Source organism: Lissotriton vulgaris, chromosome 9, assembly GCF_964263255.1.
Source record: "Lissotriton vulgaris chromosome 9, aLisVul1.2, whole genome shotgun sequence".
In the NCBI taxonomy this organism is placed as follows: Eukaryota; Metazoa; Chordata; class Amphibia; order Caudata; family Salamandridae; genus Lissotriton; species Lissotriton vulgaris.
Window position 1 is genome coordinate 615,873,140 of NC_141697.1, and position 16,533 is coordinate 615,889,672.

A 16,533-nucleotide genomic window follows, 5' to 3' on the forward strand; every position below is an offset into this window, starting at 1 on the left:
AAGGGGATCAAGATCCTTCCCTGAGCAATATGAGATAGGCAACTGGCAGCCAATATCAGTGTTCCGGAACGTGGCGCCATTCGGCCCATGGGGGGCCCCGCTCAAGCCGGCCCCGACAGAGGAAGGGTAGAATGAGGTATGGTGGGTTTTCCGGGCCCCCGGCAGGGATGGCTCCCCATTGACCGTGGCCTGCGGTCAGAGGTGGTATAGGATGAGTACGGGCCAAAAGACAACCCCACCGCCACCACACCTTGTGTCCATCAGTACCATTGGGGCAGTACTCACTGTTCCAGCTGTCCACTGTCCAATCGGCAGGCAGGGGGGGGAGAAGATGTCCCCAGCAGCATCGGGCACCAGCCGCGCCTCAGCGTCCAGTCAGCTCCTGCCGCCATCCCCCCCGCAATGGCAGATACTTCACAGATGACTCTTACGGAGTCAATGAAACAGGTCAGCAGTTTGCGGTGTGACGTCCGGCAGGTCCACCGAGATCTGAGAGTTCGGAATCCCATATACAGCTTCATCGTCATCGCTAGGGACTGTCTGTTGGCCTTCATCTAGGGCCGCTTCCTGGGATGGCGAAGTACTCAACTGGGAGAGTCTCCGGAGCGCATCCTGTTGTTCCTGGAGCATTTGGTCCATCAGAGGAGAGTGTCGTGACCCCTCCTCCGGGCGTTGAGACTGCTGTGCTTTGTTCCTGCGGCGGCGCCGTGGCCCGCGTGACCTTGGCCTCGCCTTACCGCCACGTGTCTGTCTGGGTGCCGTGTCCATGCCCTCGTCCAGCCACTCACTGACCTCCTCAGGGTGTTGAAGAAGTAGGTCTTGTCCCCTGCTACCACTCTCAGTTTTGCTGGGAAGAGCAGGGAATATTTAAGGCCTGCGGTGCGGAGTCGCCGCTTCACCTCCATGAAGTTGTGCCTTTGACGTTGCACTTGGACAGTGTAGTCGGGGAAGAACATTATCGTGGCATTGTCTATTCGGATTTCGCCGAGGCGTCTGGTTTCCCGCAGCACCGTGTCCCGGTCCCTATAGTTCAGTATCCTGAAGAGCAGCGGCCTCGGGTTAGCGCCGGTGGTGTGGGGCCTCGTCGGCACTCGGTGTGCCCGCTCCACTACAAAATAGGGTGATAGCGTGCCTTCGGGTAACAGGGTCCTGAGCCAATCTTCAACATGCTGGGCAGGGTGGTTCCCTTCCCATTTTTCCGGGACCCCCACAAGCCTGATGTTGTTGCGTCTCGCCCTCCCTTCTGCGTCCTTGGCCCGGTCCTCCAGGAACTCCACTCTGTTCAGGAGGTCTTGCACTTGCCTGTCCGTCTGGGCGACCTTGGGTTCAATCTCCTTCACCGTGCCCTCCAGAGTCTTGGTCCGGTCGGACAGTTTCCTGTGGTCATCCCTTAGGTGGGTCAGGTCCACGGCGACACCGTCTATTTTGGACTCTAAGGAAGTTCTGGTCAGTTGGAGCGACTGTTCCATACGCTCCATAGCTGCTAGCACGCTGTCCAGCCTCGCAGTCAGTTGGTCGGCGGCCATTTTATTTAGCAACTTGTCTGTTTTACCCTTCGGCGGGGCACCTCCAGTCCCGGTGCGGGTCCTCACCCCTCCGGACATGGGCAGGATCGCCCAGCCAGCAGCTCGCTCCTCCACCTGGGTCACTCCAGCAGCACCTCCGGGGTCACGCCACCGCCAGGTGGGGGGTCCGTCGGCCAGCAGTCGCCTCTCCGGCCGGGGCCGTCGTCGTTATGGCTGGGGAAGGGTCCGTCAGGCAGGTCTTCGCCTTCTCCCAATGTGGTTTCACCGCACCGCCCCAGGTGTAGCGGGGGGCCAGGGCGGAGCGTGGGTCCACAGGGTCCAGGTGCTGTGGGCAGATCCGGCCGTCAGGTCTAGGCCCAGGTCATGGCCCCTCGTGTGCCTCCCGTCCCCCAGGCAGCCGCTATCCCCGCGGGGGGCCCGCAGGCTAATCCGGCACGGAGCGCGCTGTTGTGGGCCTCCGTCACAGGGGGCCGGCCAGGCTGTCGCTGATTGTGGTGTGGCGGTCAAGTGGGGGGGCCGGGCAGCTTCTCTACAGGCAGCGGGCACGCAACGCAAGTCCTAGGTGGCTGCTCCGCGCGGGTTCCGCCACGCCGGCAGGCGCGAGAGGCACTCACCGGGTGGCTCCGGTCTCAGCTCAGCATCCCGGAGAGGAGCCCCCGTCAGCCGGGTCCGCCATCTCACCAGCGCTTCGCCAGTAGTGTCCTCCGTGTTTTGCCTGCCCCGGGCGCGTCGTCAGGAAACCAAGCGAGTCCGCGCCACTCACGGGGCATCGGGTGTGTGGCGGCCGCGATGCGAGGGCCGGGCGTCCACTCCTCCCTCAGTCCGGGCCCCCCGCAGGCGTCCAGCAACGAGGTGAGGTGGTTCCGGAGTTGCCGGAGGGTGTTTGCAGCTTGGCGGCAGTCGGCCAGGGGGCTGCAGTCAGCGTGGTGGGGATCTCCGGCCGGGGCCTGTGTGCTGGGCCCGAGCCGCCTCCTCTCTTGAGTGCCCTGCCGGCCGGGAGGCAGCAGGTCCCGCAGGAGGGCCGTAGGATAGGCCGGAGTCGGCCTCGTCGGAGCTCCAAGTTGAAAGTCGGCCAGAATGCTGAGAAGTGTCCCAGGGGGAGGGGGGGGTCTGCCTGCAGTTTCAGGCGGCTGCGGTGTAGTTTGGCAGAGAATCGGCTCAGGGAAGGGGAGCTTAGCACGGAGCTCTACCCTAGTGCGACCTCCGCCATTGCGTGCTTAGCCACGCCCCCTAATTATATTATTTATTATGACATCTAGATTAAATCATTAAGTGCAAATCCAAACAAAAAGAAGGGTCAGTAAATGTTTTTAATCATTGAATTATTTTTTCATTCATGATTTGTTTTTTTCGCTGAGACCCTGTGGTAATGCATAGAAATTAATTACAATAAACAGCGCATCAATTCAAGTAGGTGAAGTGTGACATATTGTGAAATATTGTGACTGGGTGACATAACAATTGGTGATTTATATACACGTGAGTGAAGGATGTTGGGGGGGAAAGGGAAATCAGGGAATTTTGAGGCCAGTCTCTGGTTTAGTTGTTATTGAATCCAACGTGCCATATTAGTTGGCTGTGATATGATGGATTCGGTTAGCTGGTCCTTGTGGTATTTTTTGTCGACGTTTCGACCCTATTGACGCCTTAGTTGTGGGTCTCTGGCGGGTCTTCTTCAGGACGGGGGAGGGGGTAGTGCTATTGCACCTCTGGTCCCTTCAAAAGTCGGACACCATGGAGCTAGGTTGGTTGTAGTCTCATCTTCTGGGATGATTAATCAAGAACAATGAATGTGGGCAGAATCGTGTCTCCGATAGTTTGCTCGATTCAATAATTCCCATTCAATGCGTTTCCATCGTTGTACCTAGACCGTCTATCAATTACTTTCGGCGATCATTGGGTAAGGTCTCTATATCTCCTCCGGGGGGGGGGGGTCAAATACGCTCACAGTCCGTCGTGCTCTCTCAATTCTGTGCCGGTTCTAATATCGAGTCGCTGTGATGACGCAGAGACAGAGTTGCACAATACACTCTTTTACAGAATACTCACTCGACTATCTGGGAGGAACGTTATTGTTTCTTATGGTGGAGTGGGGCAGCGGGGTTTTGTTGTTTGGATTTTTCTCTGGTTTGTGCCTTTGATTTACGTCTTTTATAAGAGTACTGAAGAATTGTCCACCGGTCATTGGATGTAGGTTGAGTAAACTGTATGTAATATCAATAAACAGTTTTAAATTGCTTCTGGTAGGAGCTCACAATATTCCTACAGGGACTGAGGATCCCAGGCTCTTCTCAACTTCTCAACTTCATGTGAAAGAGCTGGTGATGAAATATCAGTACGGGCTAACACAACTAAATATTAAGCTCTCTTGTGAATGCAATGTAAACCGCAGTGTTGTCACAAAGCTTAACGGCATACGTTATACAGTTCCAGCTGAATCATGATTAAAAATTGTATGGTAACACTGCACAATCAGCTGTTTTCCCCCGACACATATCACCGAGAAAACTACGCTGGTAGACATGCCTGAAATGAGGGGAAAATATGGTGTGCGCATGAGCGCATCACAACCATCTTGTATTGCCTGCAAAAGTACAGAGTGAAGGTCTTCCAGTACACCAGGAAGGACTTTTGCCACTGAGTCCCGGAGAGCATGAGTGAAACATCCGAACACACAGGAGGCATTGATCGATCACAGAGCCAAAATTGCTGGTAAGAAGAAGCGCTTCCCAAATGTCTCCACTCGATTTGATTCCCTATCAGGGAGAGTGGTAGGGAAATTGGCGGATTGAGGCCTGCATCACAAGGCTCTCTGGAGAAAAGTGCTGCAAAAAAAGGCCAGTTCGTCTTGAACAGGGAGTTGGCGCTTGGTAATTTAGCTGTTAACTCGGGGCCTAGTGCAAGGTTTGGCCCAAGCCCCTCAGAGGGTATCAGTCAGAGCCTTACTGAAAGGGAGGAGGGGCTCAAAAGCAGTCTGGCCCTTTTGCAGGACCTCAGGCAATACGTTTGTTTTTACCTCAATGGTGGGGAGCTGGAGGTCAAGAACTTCAGCCGCACTACACATAGTCATAGCATAGGAAGCAGATTTTTCCATGGCTGGCCGGGAGTGGAGAAATTGCCTGTGTCTGGGAGGTATCCAGCCCACTAGCCTCCTGTAAGTTCTCGTACAAATTCTCCTCGGTATAGGGATGAGCAAACTCCTAACCCTGGTCATAGTCATTGTGGGAGTCGGTCCCAAAAAGATAATACAAAGAATAATAATCACATTTATAAAGCGCCTGGTTACACTAGGCTAGTGTGTCCCCGCCCTACGGTCCAATCTGCACTTGGCAGCTAAAACCCTATCCTAAATGGGGAGACTATGCAGAGGGGACAAGATAAGTTTTCATTTTTTTCCGGAAAGTAATCTCCGAGCCTTCCTGCCGGAGGCTCTGGGGGAGTTTGTTCCACTGCTGTGCTGCCCACATAACGAAAGGAGCGGCCACCCATCCTTGCTCTCTTGATGGTCCGAACACACACCTGACCCGCCCCGCTCGATCTAAGTTGCCGGGTCGGTGAGTAGAGAGTAAGTAAATCAAACAAGTAGGAGGGGCCAGTCCTTTGTATAATCCGGAGGCAAACGCACAGGGCTTTGAACAGAACTCTCTCCCTAATTGGCAACAAGTGGAGGAACGCAGCGCCTTCTCGGAAGAGGCTCTCCTCGGAAGCATAAGAAACAAACAAACTGCTGCGTTCCGGATACCTTGAAATCTCTGCAAGCATTTAGCGGTAGCACCCAGGTACAGTATGTTCCCATAATCCAGGCGCGATGTCACCAGGGAATGCACAATGGTTTTCCTGGCTGCAGAAGGTTTCCGTAGGCCCTGCAGGACTCCAAAACAGGCGCCTACCACCCGCCTGGTATGGTGCTCAAAAGAGAGCTTGGTATCCAGCCATACCACAAGGTTCTTAGCCTGTTCACAGGGCGTGGGTCCTGGAGTCTGGGGCCACCCTGCCGATGACCACACTGATGGAGCTTTCACTATCACAAGAACCTCGGTCTTGTTACCATTCAATTCCAGACAGTTATTTGCCATCCAAGATGCCAGTTATTGCAGGCACAACATAAAATTGAAGGCTGCCGTATCCTGTGCCTGTGTAAGGGAAACCACCAGTTGAGTGTCATCGGCATAGGACACAACCGTGATTCCACATTTTTCTGCAATCTCAGCTAAAGCATGACGTAAAGATTGAACAGGGTCGGGCTCAGGGTAGACCCCTGAGGCACCCCCGTTTCAGTTTGATGACTTTGGAATAGTGGGATCCCTGTGTCACCTGAAAGCTGCGCTCAGACAAGCAGGATTCCATCCAACTCAGGGCACTACCTGACACACCTCCTTTCCTCAAACACGCTAGCAGGGCTTTGATGGGCAACCGTATTGAAAGCTGCACTTAAATCTAATAGAATTAAGGCCGCTGTCTGTACCACATCCACATATTTTCTACTGGTCTTTATTGAAAATAGCAGAGCTGCTTCGGTAGAATAGAGTGCCCGAAAACCGGACTGGGTGGGGTGAAGGAGATTGTGTTTACAGATATGCGCTGTAAGTTTAATATTTACTACCTTCTCCGCAACTTTTGCGAAGTAAAGAAGCAAGGAAATAGGAAGCAGATTATCTAGTTGGTCTAGACTAATGTGAGGTTTCTTAGGTAATGGAAGAACAACTGCTTTCTTCCATCTTTTTGGTACCGTTCCCGACATAAAGAACAGGTCCAAGAGATGTCTGATGCAAGGCTCAAGAGTCTCAATACTCCCTCTAAGCACCTTAGGGGAGGCGGGATCTCTGAAGGAGCCTGACTTAACACTGATAATTATTTTGGTTAGAGTCTCTGGGGGGGCAGTGAATTTATCAATACATTCTGTCTCTAGAATGTAAACTGCTTCCACTGAGGTCGCGTGGCCTAATCGAGCAGAGACAGGGAAGGTGGAGTAGATTTTCTCTGCGAAAAAATCAGCCACACGATTGCATGACTCTGAGCCAACCACTGGTGCTACAGTTTTCACTAGGGAGGATATTTCTTTATAGACCCTGAGCAACCCTTTGTACCTATATTTACTACACATGCAAAGTATAAACACCAACAAGACGTCATATAAGAGCTTGGTATGAAACAAATAACTCTTACATGAATGTCAGGCAAAAGAAAACCAAATAACAAAATTTGAGATAGCAGACTGATGATACTCGCTGGCGAGCAAGCACCACGTGCAGAAATATATTGGAACACAAATTGAAAGATTTTGCACAACAATCATCTGAAACCCGTGAACTAACTGCTACAGATTGCTGTACCCGAGCCAGATTGGGACAACAAATTGGCTGGCCACCAAAATAAAGGTGGGCCCCAATAGCGAAGCAAATCGCTAAGAATGTGGCAATAGCAGGGAATCAACAGTAAAAACCGACCCACCTGTCTATAAAACAGGCCCACAACTCCTAAAAACAGCCCACACCCTGATCTATCAGACTTGCCTAATTGGCACTGCCTGATTGCCCTAAAGACCAGTATGACCCTGCAGGCTGTCCCAAAAGAAACCAACACACCAAGATGACCAAGTAACGCCATTATTTTGCTCAAACCCTGCAAATGCCACAACAAGACGCCAAGCCTTATGTCTACAGACATCAATAAACCACACTCACCAGTACTATTAGAGACTAAGGCCTCTGTTATCCCAGATGAGGATGTCCTTGCACCCTGACACTGTAGGGTGAGATATTTAGCAGGTGTAGTAATCACCTTCTATTCCAAGTTTCCTCACACAAAATGGAGCACAGATTAACTAATGCACCGAATTGTACTTGTGTCTGCCTTAATTGGCATTTTCTGCCTTTAAATTTTGGCAGGGTTCACCTGCGGAAACGTACCTTTGGAAAATTGCGTAGGACATGGTAATGACCGCAGAAATCAGAATTCCGATATGCGCAGTAACAAGAGCTATCACACATATTGGATTTTAACAGCACACTTTTAATAGGGGAATACATGAGGCTTCGTATTCAAAACTCGAAAAGTAACCAAGCTACATTTCATATCGCTACTGAACTCAGAAGGGCTACCCTCAGTTAGATTGTCAACTTCGGCCACGGGTAGGGAATTGAAAAATTCTTCTGTTTGCACACATCGTAGATTTTTCAGCTATATTAATGCAGCCAAGGTTTCATCTTCTGCATAACTACCTCATGGTACCGCGTAAATCTTTCAAAATTATTCTACAGGAGTATACCTTTGTTGGATTTTGGCAGTCACATCCAAAATGTATACTTGGAAGGACTAAAACTAACTTTCGTATTAGAAATGGTGGTCTCCTACTTGTCAAGTTCCGAGATGTGATGAATTGACCAGTAAATTGGTGTATAGGTGACAGCATAGTTGTGATCTTAACGTTTTTCTTCTGTCTGCCTAATTGGCTTCAATTGCTATCTCTACCTAACAGGGTAGTCAATTTTAACTATCTGTACTGTTTCTTTCCTCTTTTGGCTCTATTTCGTGTAAATAATTTGTCAATTTTTAATAGTAAGGAGCCTAACAATCTATCTGTCTATTAATATACAAACTGAAAACTTTCTTGCCATTATGGAAAGAAATAGCTGTTGTTAAATCAGAAATCTTTATGATACAATTTCTCACATATAATGATGAATTAATCTTACTGGCGGATAAATGATATATGTTTTATGACGACACCAATGATATGTTATTGTTACAGGCACATGGATTGTCTTTTTGGCATCTTCATGCCTCGAAGGTTCACTCTGCTATTGTATTTATAAAAACCCCATAGTGAAAATACCCAATAGATTTAATGGGATATGTGACTGAAGACTCTAACCAACATGTGTTTTCCAATTCTGCTTCTGTAGCAATCTTAAAATATTATTTTGTTCAGGGAATTGAAATTGAAAATTAAAGAGTGACCTGCATTTCATTGAGCAATCACCCTCATCCGAACTATGAAAAATTGCCATCGATAACCAGCTAATAAACTCACTACTTAACAGTGTCAATGTTCTTTTTCTACTTTGATTTACAGATTTTAATCTACTACGATAACGAGATGCAGTTCCTCGTTCACCGGTTACCGCCATATGAAAGACTAGCAGCCCGTCCCGACGTTGTCCGGGGATGGCCGATGTTCAGTGTTGCCTTTACTTTTTGTTTGCGTAGTAATGTCTGTTTAATTCATCCGCAGGTTTTCATTGAGCCACACCTAATTTTGTTTTGCTGTCCTTGTTGAGAGTGTTCCCATTGTGTGCAAATGTTGTTGTTTCCCAAATGTTGTAATTTGGGCCGCAAGTGCAGCAAGTGTCACAGTGGTCGCTCAGATGTTTTGGCCTGAAATTGCTTGTTTGTGAAAGGGGCTTTCTTTGTTTACGTTTTCGATCCCTTTACTAATGTTTTTTTTTTTGTTTTTATCGGCGCAAGTACTGGCAGTGTTCCACTGATAACGCAGAGTGTTTGAAATTCGAAAGTGTTTGTGTGAGTTTTAAATTTTGTCCGCAGCATACGTAATTATTCGAAGCCTTGTGAGTAAAGTCTTGTTCATGTTCCGTCGATTGGCTTTCTTGTCTAAGAAATGGGCGCCTATTTGTTTACGTCCCCCCCCCTGTGACAACGTTGTCGTTTGTCAAAAGGTTAAACATTTGTTATATTTTTGTATCGCAACTCGTGTGGGTGTTAATCATTGTGTGTCGTGATTGGTGGGCTGTGCAAAGCTACGAGAATGATAGGCAGCCCTTTTTGTAAGCCTGCCCCCTGTGGCACTGTATTATTATAGAAGGCGTGCCCCTTTTTGGATGTCATCCCACGAAGGCGTTAATGTTTGAAGGGTAACGCCGACGAATGCGCGAATGTCGAGGCGAGTGATAGGCGGCCCTTTGCAAATGCGCAGGAGGCACAGTTAAGTGTGTGCCTTGCACAGTGTAATCATTGAAATCGCATTTGCACTATGCACATTGAAGTGTGTGGTGAAGTGTGTGCCTTGCACAGTGAAATCAGTGAAATCGTTTGGCATATGTTTATTGTTTGTACTTTGGGCCAAACCTTTTGTTTGACACACCCCTCTAAACGCCCACATCTTTTCTTTGACACGCTAACGCCCACAAGGGACTACTTTCCCACTTTTGGCGTTTTTGCTTTTTTAATGTATATGGTGTCCACATCTATAGCCTATGTCCTTCTGCTACATCTCCCCTTTCAAATGGTGTATTGGGTGTAGTGATTGGTGCAGTACTTTTTGAGTTTACCTGGCTCAAAGGTTTGTGTTCTCTCTTTATAATAGTAGTATAGATGAGGGTCATGGGGTGGGCGGTGGATTTTCTATCCCTATAAGCAGGGCTGGAGGTGGTACACCCGGAGATATATATGAATTATACGGGTGTGGCATGTTTTTTCGTAATTGCCAAGGTCTTTGCGCAGGTGATTATCATCATGTTTATTTTAATGCTGAATGGAACATATTTTGGGGTAGCAAACAATACCTACTACAATTGATACCAGGATCCAACCTATCCATTGTGATGATTTGGGCAGCCATTTGTTCCAAGCAGCTAGTGTCTTAAATCTACAGGAAAATGGCAGCTACAGCACAAGATCTCATATTTCATGTGCATCCGATCATATTCTCTGTTTCTTTTCCTTTACTGAAGAGTGAGATGTAGGTTCATCACATCTTACCTTTGTTAGTTTTAATTCTTTATCATATCCAGTGCTAGCCACCAACAGCTTGCGGCCCTCGATTTTTTTTGCATTTTTCGGCGAGTCCACAAATGGTTTAGGTTTTGCTGGATGTATCTGTCGAGAAGAAAGAAGCTTTGTATAATAACTACGTTATATATCAAGGTACCTTGTACGTCTGCAAATCAATGCTAATGTCCAAATAAACAGAGATACAAGTTCCAGACATCAACTGCCATATAAAGTGTCTGTGCAGGTAAGAGCGGTGGCGCCGGGTGGGGGGGGCGACAATATGTCAGACGACAATGAGGGAAAATGAAATAAATAATTAATTTCCCCTCGTGGTCGTATGTGGAAATCTTCCCACACACTCGGCCCCTCTGCTCTTACCTGCACGGGCGGCGGCTGTTCCAAACACTATGAACCTAACGTACGTTTACTTTGGCAATAAAGCCCTCTAATAGACTGCCCTTATCTCAGGGACCTGTGGCAGTTATTGGGTGCTGGGCAGTTTATAAGTGTGTAACTAGCATTTACCGAGGTCCCCTACTCCCACTGCAATGCTCAAAAGTGCAAAAGGCTCCTATTTGGATCTTACTTACCTCTCTTGCAATGTGAGGTCAAGACGTCAAGGCCTAATCTAAAAGTTGGTTATGGGCTGGGAATTTGGATACAGTAAAACACGATCAAATAATCAAGTAAGGTTAATGTTGAACCAAACGTAACGTAGGTCATTATTAAGAGTGTTACCGACGAACCTCATAGCTCGCAAGCTCTAGGGAAATACTGATGTAAGCAATATTCTTTCTGCAATGCCGTAAGCGGACGGGCAGAGCTTGGGTTTATGAAACAGGGAACACCTGCCAGCATCTAAATAGCTCCCATATTCTCTAATTGTCAGCCAGGCACCAGATCCGTACAGTTCACTTATAACAAAGAGATACGCTTTCATAGCAACCTTGTCTTCTCCGGAGAATCGCTACAACAATGTTTTGTGAGCTCCTAGTCAGGTTGTATACAAGCAGTACAACAGTCAGGGTCAATGCTGCGAATCTTGATGTTAGCACACCCCGAATCTTATGAAAGCAACCCGAACACTGAACCAATGGTTCCACCTTTATGTTCGATAATGAGCGTTAAGAATTTTGACAAAAGGAATGATTCCTACTCAAAGGTCATGGAAACATTTGTGAGTTCCTTTTTTTAAACAAAAACATGAAAAATATTTCTATTAAAGGGTGAACTTACTCGTTCAAACTCCAAATCACCTGAACCTTTCTTAAGTTAGTGGCCTGAGTTTATCTGGTATTTAAAAAAAAATCTCCAAGCGTTCTTTGAAAGAGAACAAGAACCAGCAGCTCGTCAAGCTCAAGCCCATTTTCCCTGCCATCAGCAAGCTTCAGCTTCTCGCTGGACTGGAAACATAATGAGAATCTATCAACTGTGCTGCAGAACACGTTCCTTCTATCATGCTGACAGTACTAGTGACATAACTGAAGGGCTATGGTCAGTCAGTCAGTCATTAAAACTTTATTTGAGTTATTACAACCATAAAAGTATACAATATACATTTATAAAACTTTATAAAAACACAAATTAACATTTATAAAATTGCCATTCAGTCTTTTCCCGGAGGATAACCCAGACACATTATTTCTAACAGTATCCTCCTGAGATGTTAAAAACACAAGAGAAAACATACCTGACTAGGCCTTCCAAACACAATACATACATTAGAGTACAGTCTCGATAACATACGCCTATAACTCTGTATTCTGGAGGAACTCCCTAACTCGAATCATGTATTTCCCCAAGGCGCAGGCTATATCCAGGTTTCCCATCCCCACCAGGATCTCTGCAGATTGCTTCCTATTCGTAATCCTGTAATTTTTTAATAACGGGCCTAAAATCTCCATACGTATATCAAGGGTCCTCCTACAGTCTAATAAAACATGAGTAATGTCACAGGTGGAGCCTAACGTACATGTGCAATTGCCATTACTATTAATCATTAGGTTTTAAACCCTGGTATTTACATAACTGAAGGGCTATGGGCTTGATTTAAGTTTTGGCAGGAGTATTCTTCATCCGCCTGGCGGAGGACTTAAGGTCCGCCAGGCTGAGGGTATTCTGTGCTCCATATTTAAAAAAGACCAACATGCTGGCGGTCATTTCGAAAGCATTAGCAGAACCACGTTGACGTTGGTTCCGGTCAATGCTTATTTACGTTTGATGGATGTCTCCATGAACAAGAAGGAGCCGCCTGTCAACCTTATATTTTGTTTACTTTCAAATAGAAAATCACAAAGCAGGATTTTCTTCTTGAAAATAAAAAATATGCCCACCTCACTATGGGATCCCTCATGGCGAGGGGGGCATTAGATAGTTTTCGCTGTTCCTTACCTCCAAGGTTTTCCTGGCAGTGATGGACAGTAAAAATTGACTTGTATGTCCGCCCATCTAAATTAGGTGGGCGAAAATAGAGATCAGAGATAGAGATTGTAATGAACAGAAAATGAGCTTTCAGAAGTACTTTGGAGATATGGACATTATCTCCGCACATGCGGATCCCCCGAGTACAGCATTTGATTAACCATAAGTTGTGTGCCTCGACAGAAAAAGAATGATTGCATTACACTTTTTGCATTATGAGAATGGTTATGCTCAGTGCAGCAGGAATCTGTTGTTTAATTGCAGCAAGCCAATGATAAAGACTATGTTTGATATGTTTAGTATGAAACGTTACAGTAAAGGTAGCCATGCGATACGGCACTCAAGGCGGGGGAGCTAACCTCCTCCATGGTTAGTCCCTCTGGGTTTTAATCTGCTGGAAATTACCTCCTATAGAGACCACTGGCTATTCTTGGTAGCGACCATAAAACACTGAGCAAGGTCCTACAACTACGATTAATGGATGTTAATGCCTGAGTTCGTCCACCCGGACCAAAACGGTTTATAACGGGCAGGCCCACAACCCTCTTCGGCAGACTCATAGAAGAGGCCCCGCCTCGATGGCCCCACTCAGCTTGCCTAGTGCTGGACCTAGAGAAAGCTTTTGATATGCCTTACCAGGACTGCATGTTTGCTGCCCTTTGCAAGCTGAGGTTGGGCCGCAGGAGGTTGTGATTAATCAAATGTCTGTACACAAAGCCAACAGCGAGGGTTAGATTCGGCAAGCTAATCTCCGAACCCCTTCTCATTGGAAGGGGCACCCAGCACTCTAACCTGCCCCTTTTCGCTGTGAAAATCGAGCTCCTGGCTGCCATCCTGCACCAAAGGGGATGGGAATAAGGCATATACCACTTGGCGGCGGTGAACATGTTGTGTCCCGTTACACTGATATGTATTAATTTACTTTAAGAACATCTTTGCAGGAGTGGACATGGACGAGCAAGTCCTGCACATGTTCAAACTGGTGTGGGTATTGGGAGTGAACTGGATGAAATTGAGCCTGTTCTCCCTACACCCCGGGAGCCCCATACAAAACATAATTGTGGAAGACCGTTTGGTGACATGGAGTGCTGCCACCTTCCGTTATCTTGGTATCAACTTCTACCATACCATCAGGGACTTACTCGATGAAAAACTAATGAGGACTGTACGTGCTCTTCAGGCGCAGTTTACATTCTGGCGCTGTCTACTACTGACAGTGCAGGGCTGCGTCGCATTAGCTAAAATGGTCATTTTGCAAAGATTTACTTTATCACTTCCAAACTTTCTTATCTCTGTGCCAAAGAGGCCCTTTGCACCATAGACGCCATGCTAAGAGATCTAATCTGGAAAAATAGACAGCTCAGTCACATTATTCACTTTGCAACTCCCCACAGAGAAAGAAGGCAGAGGGCTCCAAACTTCGAACATCCTTATTTAGTGACACACCTCCAGTGGCCTGCACACTGGCTGTCCAGACGCAGTCTCCTAGAAGTTGGACATGCTGGTCGGCGGATCACTTGAGACGCTGTTGAAAAACTCGACATCCCCAATCCGTCCTTCTAATAAATTGGTGCACACTGCCTATAGCATCTTCCTGAAGGTTGCTCCTAACTTGATACCGCTCCAGAAATCCATCTGACAAGTATAGGCAGTTTCTGACTGGCCTTAGAGGTGATGCAGTACTTAACATCAGGGGCGGCTCCTCCGCTAGGATGCGAGAAGCAGAAACATAAAATGGTAATAACTTCCCATAATTACCATTTTATGCTTAGTTGCAGGGTGGGTGGGGCTGCTATGCGAGCAGGGGAGGAGTGGTGTGCCCACACCTGAGGGCGCAATGACTGTTTGGTGCCGCCCAAACCAGTCATGTGCAGTCTGCACTTTCTTAATGCAGCCTGCATGGACAACATGGCCTCCCCGTAAGCCCCTGGCTGGGCGGCGGCCCCACCAATCACAATGCTGCCATTGCAGCATTGTGATTGGCTTAGGGGAGTGGAGGGAGGCTGCCTGCTTCCTGTAGCGGCAGGAGAGCAGGAGCCGAGAAAACACGGGACCCGGCTGGCGGATAGGTATGTTTTCTATTTATTATTAACCACTTGGCTGCTAGGCGTTTTCCCGTCCTGCGCTAAAAAAACATAAATCCTATACACCATGACGAGCTGGCCTTGTCATCCGCGCACGGCAGGTAAGCGCCATGACGAGCCCAGCTCGTCATTAGCCTCGAAGGGGTTAAATGAAACAACCCCTCCCCGAGTGACACCCACGATTAATGCTGTCCCCCAACTTATTAACACAGGATAATGCTGGGATCACTTGCACAGGGAACCTGTTCCACGAAGGAGCTTTGATACCCTGAGATTCATGGATGAAAAAAATTGACCTCCCAGAGTGACAATTTGTGACCCACAGACACCTCACTGCGAAAGCTATAACTCATTTGGGGCATTAAAAACCTCCGCCCTGTCTGACCCGAACAATGTGCACAGTTTGAGCAGGCAGAAGACTGATCACCTGGCTTGTCAAGGCCATCCCATATCAAACGAAGCCACCCCTGTCTACATTCCGTGTTACCTGAAAGGAGGATATTGGATGCCTCCTCACACTGGAGTGGGAGCACTCTGCCTACCTCATACACAAAAGTTTCTGGAATGCCCAGCTCCAATACATCCAACATAACATACTCCATCTGGCTCACCTAACATTAGAGCGAATACAAAGAATCAAGCCTTGGCCTCCACAACATGTTTCCACTTGCCCTCTTTAACCCGTTCCATGCGTCCTCACAGTGGGTGTGTGCGCCCACTGATTAATTTGCCTGCACCGCGGCGGAATTTGCGCCGCGGTCAACGGGTTAAACAATAGGACCCGGCCTGACATATTTCTCTCTTTCTGGTATATCACACCTTGTAGACTAAACGCATCACTACATACTTTCATCCATCACTAGGCTAATGTGCATCACTAGCTAATGTTATACAGTACCCACCATGTACTGCCATAAATATTCTAATTATTGTGCACAGAGATAACTCCCAATATTGTTTATGATGACTAATTTACTGCATATTTATATGAGCTTGTAAAACTCAATAAAACGTGTTTAAAAAAAATACACTGTGAAAAGCAAATGTTTAAGTCAATAGGCATTTAAAGGTGGATTATTATTTATTAAAGACTGCTGAGCGGTATTTTGTCACATGAAATATGTCAGATTACCATAGTAGACATGGGTTTTGTTGCTGGTTACTCCCTCTGGCAAACCGTGGAATAGAGGATTTTCAAGGTGATAATCCTTCTCGTAGGAGATATACCCCCAGATTCATCAAAGTCCTGTTTTGCGAGTCCTTAATAGCGATTTTTAAGGAATCGCTATTAAAGACTCGCAAAACGGGATGCTTGTAGAAATCGCAATATTTTTTGCGATTTCTACAGCTTCCTTATTTGCGATTCACTATTTGCTAATCGCAAATAAGGAATGGCTTTCCGATTCATTCCTATGGGCCAAAAGGCCCATAGGAATGAATGGGGAGTCATTCCTTATTTGCGATTAGCAAATAGCGATTCACAAATAAGGAAGCGATTTCAAGGGTGCCAGGGTGTCCAATGGACACCCTGTAGCACCCCTGAAATGGTAATGTACAGTGGTGTTGCGCACACACATGTCCAAAGGACATGTGTGTGTGTGTAACATACAAATTTTCGCTATTTACCACGTCGTTAGACTTCGCGGTAAATAGCGGCCCCAGATTGCGAATTCGCAATTTTAAAATTGTTCATGAATTGCATTTAAGGAATCTCAAATAGAGATTCCTTAAATGCAATTATTCACAATTTAGCGATTTTTAGAATTGCGATT

At 47.1% G+C, this 16,533-nt stretch overlaps 1 protein-coding gene across 1 annotated transcript in view; it reads right to left on the reverse strand.

Annotated features, from left to right (window-relative positions):
- The window catches only part of LOC147691962 (uncharacterized), a 262,624-nt gene that overhangs the window by 22,282 nt on the left and 223,809 nt on the right, over positions 1 to 16,533 (reverse strand). Inside the window, exon 5 of the mRNA XM_086938248.1 lies at positions 10,245 to 10,361. Within this exon, the coding sequence (XP_086794374.1) occupies positions 10,245 to 10,361 (117 nt within the window). The remainder of the gene's footprint in view (positions 1 to 10,244; positions 10,362 to 16,533) is intronic.